General features: G+C 37.0%; 2 protein-coding genes across 3 annotated transcripts in view; one reads left to right on the top strand and one right to left on the bottom strand.

The window, feature by feature from the left end:
• LOC103745805 (protein FAM185A-like) overlaps positions 1-7378 on the top strand; it is a 47893-nt gene extending 40515 nt beyond the window's left edge. Inside the window, 4 exon segments of the mRNA XM_029570795.1 lie at positions 6635-6712; positions 6715-6975; positions 7016-7280; positions 7282-7378. Coding sequence (XP_029426655.1) covers positions 6635-6712; positions 6715-6975; positions 7016-7280; positions 7282-7378 — 701 coding nt within the window.
• March1 (membrane associated ring-CH-type finger 1) overlaps positions 1-12872 on the bottom strand; it is an 889338-nt gene that overhangs the window by 222310 nt on the left and 654156 nt on the right. The window lies entirely within an intron of this gene.

Here is a 12872-nt window from a genome sequence, read left to right as displayed (position 1 = left end):
ACTAATGCTAAAAATGAAATGTGGAGAAAAAGAGTCAAACATAGATGCCACATTAATGATTTCTGTTAAAAAATTCATAGAAACATCAAAGAAAAACAATATAATGTCCAACAGAATCTGAAGCCAGACTACTTTGGGTTGATTTTTGATTCATTCAACATCTATGTAATCTTATGCTTTAAGTTCTTCATTTTCAAGTATTTGAGAGTTATAGCTTTTATAAATGATTATAAGAGAGCGAGAAGACAAGCAATGAATACAGTGTTTGTAGAACATGTAATCAACATAAAGAAAAACAATATAATGTCCAACAGAATCTGAAGCCAGACTACTTTGGGTTGATTTTTGATTCATTCAACATCTATGTAATCTTATGCTTTAAGTTCTTCATTTTCAAGTATTTGAGAGTTATAGCTTTTATAAATGATTATAAGAGAGCGAGAAGACAAGCAATGAATACAGTGTTTGTAGAACATGTAATCAACATAGAGTTAATATGTAGACTATGCACAGTACTCCTGTAAGATAACATATACTTCAAAGAACAATCATTAATGGTCACTAAACACATTACAAACTATCCAGCCTCACTTGTAACTTTAAAATACAAGCCGCATCTATATAAAATTGGTGAAAATTAAAGAATTTGACAAAAATAAATCCTGGCAAGAATATTTGTCTACATATATAGCTTGCTCATTTTAATTAACATTGCTAGAGCTACTTTGAAAAATAACTTCTCCCTAACAAAGATGTTGAAAGTATGTCATTCTTTTTTAAAAAAAACACTCTTTATATTTTTATTATATGTGTATGTGTGTATTGCCTGCATGTAGGTAAGTGTACCCATGTCGTGCAATGCCTGCAGAGATCAGAAGAGGCTGTCAGATCCCCTGGAACTGGAGTTACAGACAGTTGTTAGCTGACATGTGGGTGCTGGGATTTGAACTTTGGTCTTCTGCAAGAACAACCAGTGTTCTTAACTGCTGAGCCATCTCTCCAGCCGTATGTCACTCTTGATGGCAATATTCTTCAATAGAGGCTATGTGAGGTTGTTTCTGTATGTTTCTTTAAATACATACCCATACATTTATTTTTTTATTATATATATTTTTATTTTTTAGAAGAAGCATTTCATTACAGCTCTATAATATTCATTAACATACTCAATAATAGTTTCCAGAGCAAAGATACATCTCTTTCAAAAGTGGCTATAAAATTTTTATGTTCGTTGTTGAATTAATAGTTATACAATACTGAACTCAGTATAAGCCCTGTAAGACATATAATTGAATGAGTTTTTAGTTCATTTGCTTCTAATCTTTTTTTATTTAGAAATATTTGATTGACATACACAGTAATAGGTTTATTGTTATTTTCTTTTAAAAATATTTTATTTTTTATGTGTATGAATATATTGTTTGCATGTATGTAAGTGCACCTATGTCATACAATGCCTGCAGAGGTGAGAAGAGGGTGCCAGATTCCCTGCAACTGGAGTTACAGACAGTTGCTAACCACCATGTGGGTTCTGGGAATTGAACCTGGGTCCTTTGCAAAAACAGTCAGTGCTCTTAGCTTCTGAGCCATCTCTCCAGTCCCTCATTATGTTATTTTCAAGCAAAAAACTATTTTTATTAATTCTCTGCCCCTCCTCTCTTTCATCACCATGACCGACCCTAGTCCCCCTCCACCCCACCTCCTCTCTACTTTCATGTTGATAAATGTTCTTTTTTATGCAGTCACTTTTAACATAAAATAAGATAAAATAACTCCTTTGAATTAGATGACCTTTCAGATTTCTTCCTGGGTAAAGATACTATTTTTAAATTTTAATTTAGCATTTTAATCATTAAATATGTAAAGAAATGCTTTTTCTCTGAGTCTACCTTCACTGTTTTCTTCTTTGCTGTCTACTCACCATGGTTCTGTTATTATGGATGGTTGTCTGCAGGAGGCAGATGCTGTCATAGACGCCCAGAGAGACATAGGATGGGGATGGAAGGAAGCTACAGACCTTGAGGTCTGAGACTCTCTTGCATGAGTCTGATACCTCTGACTGGAGAACTGCCAGGCAGTGGCTGAAGGAAGCACCTCTGTGAGCTACAAGCAAGACAGCTTTCACCCTCAGAAGGCTGACTGATCCAAAGATAACGAACAGAGCAGGTTGGTTGTCTCCTCACTCAAGTTACATCAAGATCTAGAGAAAGCCATGCTGGTAGAATGGATGTTTGCTTGTTTAGAATCACTAAACTACATCTCTCTTTGCATGGATTTTGCCATCAAGGTACTAACACCAGCAAAAACAATGGCAGCAGAACAGCCACGATCACTAAAGAGACGGGGAACAGTGGAGAGCAAAGATTATTCATGAGTCCACAAGAGATACCCCCCGAAACCACTAGAAATAACTGAATATTTCAGTTATGACTTTTTAAAATAAAAGAACTGAAAATCCTGCTTCAATTTATGTGTGAAACTTGGAGTGCCAGTGTTGGATTTTCAGTGCTCACCATGGTCACCACCAGCAACTTGCTCCTCTGTCTGTGGAGTTCTGTTATCTTCCATGCATGGTTTCATTTGTAGATTTCATGGAGGAAAGCTGGGAGAGCTACAGTCTCCTTTGTTCAAGTCAGCTTGGAAGGGAGCTTTCTTCCTTTCCTACAATCCAAGGAAGTCTTCACTCTCCTTGGAATAGATCAGTCTTGTGGCACTTGCTCCTCCAGCCGGGAGGTTACCTTTACGCTCAGATCAGCAGAACAAATAGAGGAAGAACAGCGTACCCCAGAGCAAAATCCATGACTATTTCTGGAAGAAAATTGGGAGGAAGACCCAGCAAATACTAATATACAGCATGAGATTTGTAGGACTGTATCCCCTGGAATTTAAGGTGAGATCATGTCAGCGAATACACCGATTGTATTAATAATATTATGTAATAATGGGAACTTGGTAAGGCTAGGAGACCCAGAGCAGTGGTAGAACTCCACAGATGATTTTTGGGACAGTTAGTTTGCCCTTTTTTTACACTATACCTCCTTCCTTGCCGATGTTCAACAACTCAACACACACAGATATTAATTTCATTATTTCAATTTAACCCAATAAAGACTTCTCTCCTAGATAAGAGGCAAACGCATCACTTTATAATTTTATAAGAATAACAATCACTTTTCAGAAGCATGGAGACTAGATTCTGTTGTAAGAAGGTGAGACACGAAGAGAGAGGTGAAGTTAGACAGAAGAAACGAAAGGACAAAATTATACATTTGCAATTTTGCTTCCCATCTCACTATCCATTCCAGTGTTAGAGTAATTATTTCCAAATATGATTTTGCCACCTGGGGACATTTGGCAATATTTGGAGACACTGAGTTTCCCAGCTAAATGAACTGAGTTGTTAAGGCCACTGGTACCCAGTAGGAGAGTCATTAGAGATGTCACTTAGTGTCCTACACTGCACAACAGACTTATCTGGTTCAATATAACAAAGAACTACTATTGACACGGGTATTTTAGCCTCAGAGCCCAAATTCCAGGTCAACAAAGTACACTGGGGTTGTTACTCTCTACTAGCTATCCAAGTAGCCAGGAGGTAGAATATGGCAGTTTTGTAGTTCAAATATGCTATCTGGGGCTCCTCTCCTATGTATATGGATTTCTAGCATCAGATAATGACAGCTTTGTCAGCCTACCTAGAACATAATGCTCGGCAGGTATCAACTGAAATAGATGTGAAGTATTGAGCCCTTAATAGTCCTAGGGCTCCCATTTTTTCTATCAGTTTAATGTCCAAACTTAAGGCCAGCAGTGTCTCAAGCACTGTCTTGCTGTGTGGGACACTATCCTTTTGGAAAGGTCATGCAGAATAAAGGGAAGCCATGATGCAAAAAATCATTTTCCTTCTTGCAAGAAAAAAGACTCAGAGATGAGACAATTTGTTCAGCTGCTGCTGACTACTGGGTGTCTGAAAAGGAAAAGAGGAATCACTCAGATAAGTACAGAAGCAATAGCACACAGTGGACACATAGCATACAAGGAGATAGTACAGGCTTTAAACACTTGACAGAAAAGTAAACAACTTCAATAATGTTGCTGCATGAGAGAGTCCCTCAAAGACAGAGAAAACTATGGAGATACACATGTTGTCTTCATCTCCTCAAGGAGGTAGAGTATGGCCAGTGATAGATTATCAGGAGAATCCAAAGGACTGGGCTTTATCTACTAACCATAAAGTGGTGGCAACCTTGCTACCTCTGATGAGCATCAAGAGAAATTTTATTCTTTTGTATAACCAGGCACTGTTCTGTGTATGCAGCAATTGCTTGTCTTCCAAATGCTTTTCATTTTAAGGCTACTTGCATCTCTTTCCCAACAACACAAACACTGCCTCATCAACATATTAATTCTCAACTTACAAAATACTCACACACAATTAATACTTACACCATCACAGCAACACCTATTTCCAAGGCAGAGTAGAAAACTGCTTTGTCCAAAGTCATACAGAAGTAAAGAAGGAGATGAAGTTCACGACTCCTTGTATAATTGGTACTTCAGAACCCTGCCAGTTCCATCAATACAGTTCCTACTGTGAAAAGCTAACTGGTTTCAAGTGAAGCCAATTAAAAAGAAAAAAACCCACCCTTTGCAATCTAATTCTGCCACATGCTCTCAGAAATGTACAATAAAATTTCAGTGACATGCATTGTATTGAAGGGTCTCATGTAAACTTTTGTTCATAAACAGATTCCTAAGATAATTTTGTTTGGGAGTCTGACAATTTGTGATGTGTTAGAAGAAGAAGCCAAGATACTTAAAATGAAATAAAACCAGTATGTGGAAAGAAAAAGAAATTGAGATTGTTTTTTTCCAGTGGCTAAAGTTTTTTGTCAGCAATTGGGGATCACAGTCTATGACCAGGGGGCCTGGGGATCCTGGACCTTATAAAACAGAGAGTAAGCTGAGCAGTAGTATTCACTGCTCTCTCATTCCTGACTGTAAACACAATATGACCAGCTTCATTCAACTGCTACTGCCTTGGTTTTCCCCAGTATGACAGAGTATACCTTAAACTGTGAGCCCCAATAAATTCTTCCTTCCTTAAGTTAGTTTGTCATGATTTTTTTTTATATCACAGAAACAAGTAAAGTAACCAAGTAAACAAACATTTGGAGAGGGAATTGGGCTGCCACATTTCATCTTCTTTATGTTGAAGCCTCCCATGGATGTAGTGATCATATTGAGATGAAAATGGAAATTGACACTATTGGAATTTTTTCTTTAAACTAAGTTCTTCGTACAATCAAAATATTTGTAAAAATCAATGAAATTACATATGTTAGTCGCTGGGGAGACATTAACTGTGCAACCTCAAATAATATAAACTCACTACCAACATAACTTTCTGGACCTAGGGCATAGCCTATGGGACCTTCGTGTTCCACATTTGCGCATCCTGTGCCTTGGTATTGTCTTGGTGTCTCATCAGCAAAATGGATCCAAGGTCTACATGTGAAGATATCTAGTGTTAAGAAGTTGGGACACAGCCAGGGACTTCACCCAACCACGCCTATTGCCAACGCATTTGTGAATGAACATTAGGGAAAATGTGAATCTGAATTTCATGACTGTTAGCAACGTGGACTAGGCTAAATCCTACTTGTCACTTCAATCCTCTGCCTCTGTCCATTTTGAGTCCATAATAATACCACTTTTCACAACCTGGGAAGGCCAGTTTACAGAAAGCTGAACGTAAGATTTATTGGAATAGCAAAATATTCAAAAGAAAAAGTGAAAGGTCTTTAAAAAGAATAGATACCACAAAACACAGGCCACTCTAACTTAAATCATATCTGACAAACAACTCTTTAAATGAGTTAAGCAGTCTGTTCTCAACATCATGGACATTTTTCAATGTAGATTTGCTTGACTACAGGGTTTTTAAATTCACTGGCCTTTCGGCCTCCTGGTAAAAGAATAACTAAGTGGTTATTTCACCAAGGAAAGCATTAGCATGCCTTGTCCTAATACTGAATACCATTTGTTCTCTAACAGAGTTTTAGTCCCATCTACTAGAAGAATCAAAGTGGTATTTCATAGAAATCATTCTGCAAGGAGGTTAATTTATTAACTTTTGATTCAGTTTTTCTGTGTAGCCATATTGAAAAATGCATTATGAGAGTCTACATAAAGACCATATATATGAAATATGAATTAAGGATAGAGTTGCTTTATTCAATTTTTAAATAAAAAACTATTGGTATATATTCAGTGTAGAGTAATTGCTTTCATGATATTTTCTTTCAAATATCACGTACTATGATCATATTCATCCCTTTAGTCAGCCTCTTCTGTCCCTTTAACTAGTCTACTTTTCCCTAATATTCCCTTCTATTTTTTCATGTCATTTATATGTACACACACACACACACAGTATTTTCTTTCTTATTTGATTTACTTTTTGTCTCTTCCTAGAACATTTTAATTTAAAATCACATATGTGTTTTATTTTGTGGCTGAGATTCCCATTGTCAACCAAAGTTCTTCCTTAACAGAGCTGAGCTGATGCCACCCTCCAGGCTGACGGGAGGCAGCTCATCTGGGTCATGCAGCAAGCAAGCCTGTGGCTGAGATGTGAATGTTAAGGCATCAGGATCCGGCTGTATGAAAGTGCAAAATATAGAGTGCGATAATTGCAAAATTGAAACTGAGCAGGGACCAGCATCTTTCCGTCTGTTAAGAGTCAAAAATTGCATGTTCAAACAAAAGGAGGCAATGTGATCTGTCTGGGAACAGTTTACGGAAATATAGATATTCATGCATTGGGTAAAAACACTGTGACTGTAGATGAACTGCAGGGAAGTTGTGTTAATATATCTACTGAAGATGGTTTGCTGAAAGCCAAGTATCTTTATACAGAATCTTCATTTCTGTCTTCTGTGGCTGGGACTATTACATTAGGAAGTGTTCATGGTAAATCATATTACAAAGCAAGATGGTAATATCATAGTAGATTCATCCTCAGATGAATGTCTCAGAGCCTCTGGATGTCTCAGAGCTTCAACTCACCAGGGTGCCATCGATGTTTACATCAGCCACCTGGGGGAAGTGGAACTGAAATCATGGGACGGCTCTGTTATTGTCAAGGTCCCATCTTCTCTACCAGCTTATTTACAGTTATCGGGAAAAGAAGTTGTTGTGAATCCAGAATTTCATGTTGAGGAAATGACTGAAGATCACAAAGATGGTGGTGTAACAATTACTGGGCTAATGAACCAAGAGCAAACATGACAGATGGATAAATGCTGCTGCCCCCAAAGGCACTGTAAATTTTAGACATCAAAGCTGGTTTCAGTCCCTGAAGCTGCAAGAGTAAGAATGGCTTCCATGGGATTGATGATTTTAACAGTGACTCGTAGATCTGATTCTAGTGTTCATGTAAATGTTAAAAGAACAGCTTTGAGAATCAATACCGATGAATTATTTCTGGGGGCTTTTTTCAAAATGTGCACTTAACTATTATATTCATTTTGTATTGATCTGTTATAAATTACAGAAGTCCCCAAGAAATGCCCTAAGACCTCCAGTGGATGCCTAAAACCACAGACAGTATCAGCCCCTCTATACACAAATTTAATGCCTTTTCCATGTTTTTTTAAAAAATTTTAAATTTTATTTTTAATGTGTATGAGTGTATTGCCTGCATGAAAGCCCATGTCATGAAATGCCCGTAGAGGTCAGAAGAGGGCACTGGATCCCATGGAACTGCAGTTACAGATGGTTGTTAACAGCTATGTGGGTGCTGGGAATCAAACCCCGGTCCTCTGCAAGAGCAGTCTGTGCTCATAACCTCTGGGCCATTTCTCTAGCCCACCGTTTCCATCTTAACTAAGCAGTTAAGCACTGTGGCCTTTATGCACTGTGGCTATAACTTCCAAATTTTAGTTGCAAATAACAAAAGCAGCACACTTTTCTCTCTCCTTCTTCACAGTTTCTCGTACAACACATTCATCATGATTGTGTATCCTAGCAGCCTCAGTATATAAATTTTTTGGTTACCTTACTAAGTGAAGAACTTTTAACTTGTCATGTAAAGCACTTTGTGGCTTCTCTTTGTCATACTTCAGTTACCAATATCACTATGATTGTGCTTTGGAGCCATTGCTAACAGAAAGACTTCTTGAACATTATAATCCTAGTATGACAGTCAGATGACCAAGATGGCTACTGAGTGACTGACTCAGTATTCTACTGCTGTACTTTCTTTCTAATTTCTTGTTTGTGAAGAAAAAAGCCAACTTTGTGGGCTATCTCAATGTCTTCTTAAAATTTACTTTTCATGCGATTAGAATTTATATAAGAATGAAAGAGTTTCACGGCTGGAATATTTGATGTGGTATGGTGTCCGTGTGTTAAGCTGTTAAGCAGAGGAAACTGAGATAACGAGGCCATTATATATATATATATATATTTTAATTCTCATACAGTTATCAAAACATTTTCATGACTAACAATAAAGTTGATAAAACCAGCCAACAACAGCCATGAAAAGTCATGAGTCGAATCCAGCCAACTACGTTTAAAATTATTAGTGGGCTTGTGCATGTGGTCGTCTTACATTGCTCACTTTTCCAATTCCTACTCCCTTTTCTTTCATTTCTGTAGCCCTAAAGTTTATCTTAAGATAAACTTAAGATTGGGTCTCCCAATCTTATTTTTTAAAAGTTCTTAAGAGTTTGGAGCAAGCTTTGGCAATAAAACAACCTGCTGGGTTTCTAGACAGTGTGACGGGTATGTTTTCCTTTGCCTGGTCTTCCCCATGCAGCTGTTGGTCATTTAGAAGCCTCTTCTAGGTCTCTCTAGTTGTAGGTATAAAACACCCAGGGGTCAGACTTCTGAAGTCAGCTTTCAGGCAGCTGCCACAAATCTTCAAATTTAGTTTAAAATGACAGTCTTGCTGTAGTCATTCTATATTTTTTGGCTCAGATCTTAAAATGTCCTACTCAACAGATCTCTGTGTTGTGTACTCCCTTCAACATTTCCAAAAAGTGGGAGGAACATTACTAAAAAGCATTTAACTGATAGAGATGCTCTCTACTTTGTAGAGGCCCTTTTAAAACTTTTTATATATTTTAAGTTTTTATTCTTTTTTTCAAATATGTATGAACACAATAAATAAAAATAGGTGTTAATCCCATTTAAGAGATAAGTAATTGAGAAAATAGGGAAAAGACAACAGTAATACAGTGATAGAGCTTGCGTGTGGCAGTCAGAACAGAACTGTGTTTTCAGCTGGACTCTGTCAACATCAGATCCTATAATATCAAATAATGGCAAAAATCTGTGAATGAAAGCATATTAAAATTAATGTCTAAATATGAAGTTACTGTTAAATTGAAAAAGTCATTTTTAGCATGTCATAGTTTTAATTCCTGTATCGTGCAAATTTGAATTGAAAGATCTGAGACATTACAGGAATACACTTTCTGGTCACAGACAGGTCTTGTTTCTCCTTAATTTGCTTATGTTGTGTTGATATAAGATTGATATTAACTCTCTTTTGTTGTTAAATGTCTGGAAATTATAAGAAAACTTCCCTTTTCCTTTGAAAATGTATGTCTGGTCATTTATAATAGAGCTTTGAAGATTATTAAAGTCATCAAATTAATAAATAAATAAAATCACATATGTTTAGAGGCAAGTTTTTTTGGACAAGTTACCTGACTGAAGGATGAGAGACTTGGGCCAGCTCGGTATGGCATTGAGGCTTCCTGGTAATTCCAGAACACAATGCTCAAAAAGGCAAGGTGAGTCAGCCTGAACTGAAGGACTGCAGTAACTGTCAGTCTGGGCTGGGTCTGCAGTAGGGAGTGGGACTGTGTGAGTGGGGCCTACTCCCCACTCCAATCTCAGTCCCACCAAGCAAATTCCACCTTTATTAGCTTTGAGAACTGGACTTCCATCGGACGTAGTTTGAACTTAAAAGGAGGCTTAGGTACCAACTGCATTTGATGTCCAATACATTTAGGTGTTATTTCCAGTTAATCAGGAATCCAAGAAAAGAATCTCAGTTTCTTTTAGTACATAAATTATCTTGGAGTGCTAGAAACCTGAATTCCATTTTCAACCAATTCAGTGAACATTTTATCCCTAGGTTAATAGACACACCGACTTTTACAAGTAAAGATGAAATGGGTGATGAATGATTTTTACCTTCACATCTTAAACCATATACACCAAATAACATGGGCTTGACTCTGACCTTCTGAAGCTCCTGCCTTGTATTTTCTCAAAGTCTAAAAGGACTTTTATTTTTTTCTTCCCTTTGTTAGTGAATATATTAAAATAACTCAGTAACTGATAACAATAGCAACAGTCCACATATTGCCTTTTACTTATACAGTTTAGAATAATCAAATGAACAGTTTTTAAATTCTAGAAAGTGCTTCCTCTTATGACTAGTTCTTTGTGACCAGAATTAACAGTAGCTGAATCTCTAATACATGGAATTACTGGGAGCTTAAAGCCACTGAAGTAAAACAAGTAATAAATGATGTAATTGGCATTATCCACTTACATAAGGGTCTTAATTTTTTTATTGAGCTTTTCTACATGTCATGCAACAGTTATTAATCAAATTCAGACCTCCTTCCTCCATCCATGCCCCCCCAACCAGGCCTCGTCTATTCTGCCATACATGTTAAGTCCTATCTAGTCAAGCATTTGTACCCAGATGTCCTTCAGTGCAAATTCATCCCCTGGAGCCTAGTCAGCCTATCTACAGATTGTTGGTAAGGCCTACTGTCCCTCACCCAGTAGTGATCAGTCTCCAGTAGTTCCCAGACTAGGGCTGGCCCGCCACCCATTTCCCTTGCTCCACTCTAGGCCCTTGTCTGATAGAGTAGGCATGGGTCCTGTGCTCGATGCCACTATTGCCACAAGTTCACATGTGCAAGCTTCTAGTGGCCTGAAAGCCTCTGCTTCATCTTTGTTCGTGAACCAATCCTGGCTCTTATAATCTTTCTGCCCCCTCTTCAGCAATGGTTTCTGAGCCATGGGTGGGTGAGGTTTCATATAGGAGTCCTATTCACAGATACACACTTTGCAGTCTCTTAATAATTTTAAATTATCTTTTATGTTTCATTTATATCCACTTAACATTTTCTACTTAAGGATAACTTATTAATTTAAATTATGTTTTTCAAAGTGTAAAGTTGTTGAAGGCTTAGACATACCACCTATTATCTTTAAATCATCAGATTTGAATTGGAATTATTAAATGATGATGAAGAATAAAAAATGGCATCTAGGTAAATTCTTTTATTTCCTGGTGGCATAAGCCTTTCATTAATGCATGAAAGTATAGATGTAGAAGACATATGACTTCCTTGAAACTTAATAATATACACAAATATTCAATTATGTAAATATTTAATAAAATCTCCAAAAAAGGAGATTGACTTTAGGTATGTTCAATACTGGTCTATAAGCTTTTTCTTTGTTTGGTCAATAAATGATTAAAATATTTTAAGGTTAATGATCTTATGATGTGATCAATCATTCTCAGCTATAATCTGTCAGCAGTGCTGCTCATTTTGCTGAAAGCGAACGATTTCTTGATAATGATCACAAGAAACACATCTGTATGCTGGTTGAAAAGTTAATTAACATGTGATTCCATCTGGTAGTCCAGTTGGGAATGTCACTATTCAATTTAATCTACACAGAGCTGCAATGAACTTCACATAATCAAAGGACATATTGCAGGAGGGACATGGAGATGTGAATTAAGTCAGTATTGCACATGTTAATTTAACTCTTATTTTTTTTCTCTTTAAGATTTTTTTGTCTTTTCTCTTGCATAAAAGCTAGAAAACTGGGAATATAGAATTTTCTTGTGATTTTCTTGATATGGGTATGTTGGTCTCTTTATTCTGTTTTCTCTCTGCATTTCCAGTGGAGCTGATGACTGATGGGAGTGAGCACAACTTTGGAAGTTGCCGACTTCAGTTGCTCATATTGTTCTGATAGCATATATATTTATTTAAGCTCTTATTACTGCTGAAAATTTAAAAATTACCACTAACTTGGTGGCATATAAGAACAAAATTTATTATCCAACCATTCTGGAAGTCAACATGCACTTTCAAGTTCCCAGCAAGATTTTTTTCTTGAGACTGTGGGGCAGAGTCCACTTCCCTATCTAGCAGTGAAGAGCTTTCTGTGAAGCACTGTACATTCTCAACATGGGGATGCATTCCCAAGCCACAACACAGTGTGAGAACGTTTATGATGTAACAATGGTATTTCCAGTAATTCCCCAACCATCATGTGCATTACCTTGCCCTTCTCCTTTCCATTCTCCATATTCAATTTTAGTGTGGGGTTTGCTTTATATAAATACACACTAAAGAAATATTTTTCTTTATAGCAGTAAGACAATAACTAATGTTTTTGGAAACGTTTATCTCCTTCACTATATTGCAAGATGCTACTGGCTTTTATATTTTATCATTTCTTTTATTTTATGTGCATAAGTGTTTTGCTGGCATGTGTGTAAGTGCACTATGTGCATGCAATGCATGCCTGCAGAGGCCAGAGAAGGGTGTTGGATCCCCTGGAACTAGAGTTACAGATGGTAGTTAGCTTCCATATGGGTGCTGGATCCTGTGGTAGAGCAATCAGAGCTCTTAACCACTGAGCCATCTCTTCAGGCCCATAACTGGCCTTTTTAAAGAAAGAATGAATTATTTTGTTTTTCTAATGAGAAATGATGAAATACAAAAGAAATTCAGGCAGATTTATAAAAATGCTGTAAGGCAACCAAGCTAAATGAACTGGCCAATCTTGGTGACTGTGTAATTCTAGGC

The sequence above is a fragment of the Nannospalax galili genome, unplaced genomic scaffold, assembly GCF_000622305.1.
Source record: "Nannospalax galili isolate Female #2095 unplaced genomic scaffold, S.galili_v1.0 scaffold283, whole genome shotgun sequence".
Classification (NCBI taxonomy): domain Eukaryota; kingdom Metazoa; phylum Chordata; class Mammalia; order Rodentia; family Spalacidae; genus Nannospalax; species Nannospalax galili.
The sequence above is the reverse complement of the archived record's forward strand: the minus strand, read 5'-3'. Positions and strand labels throughout refer to the sequence as shown.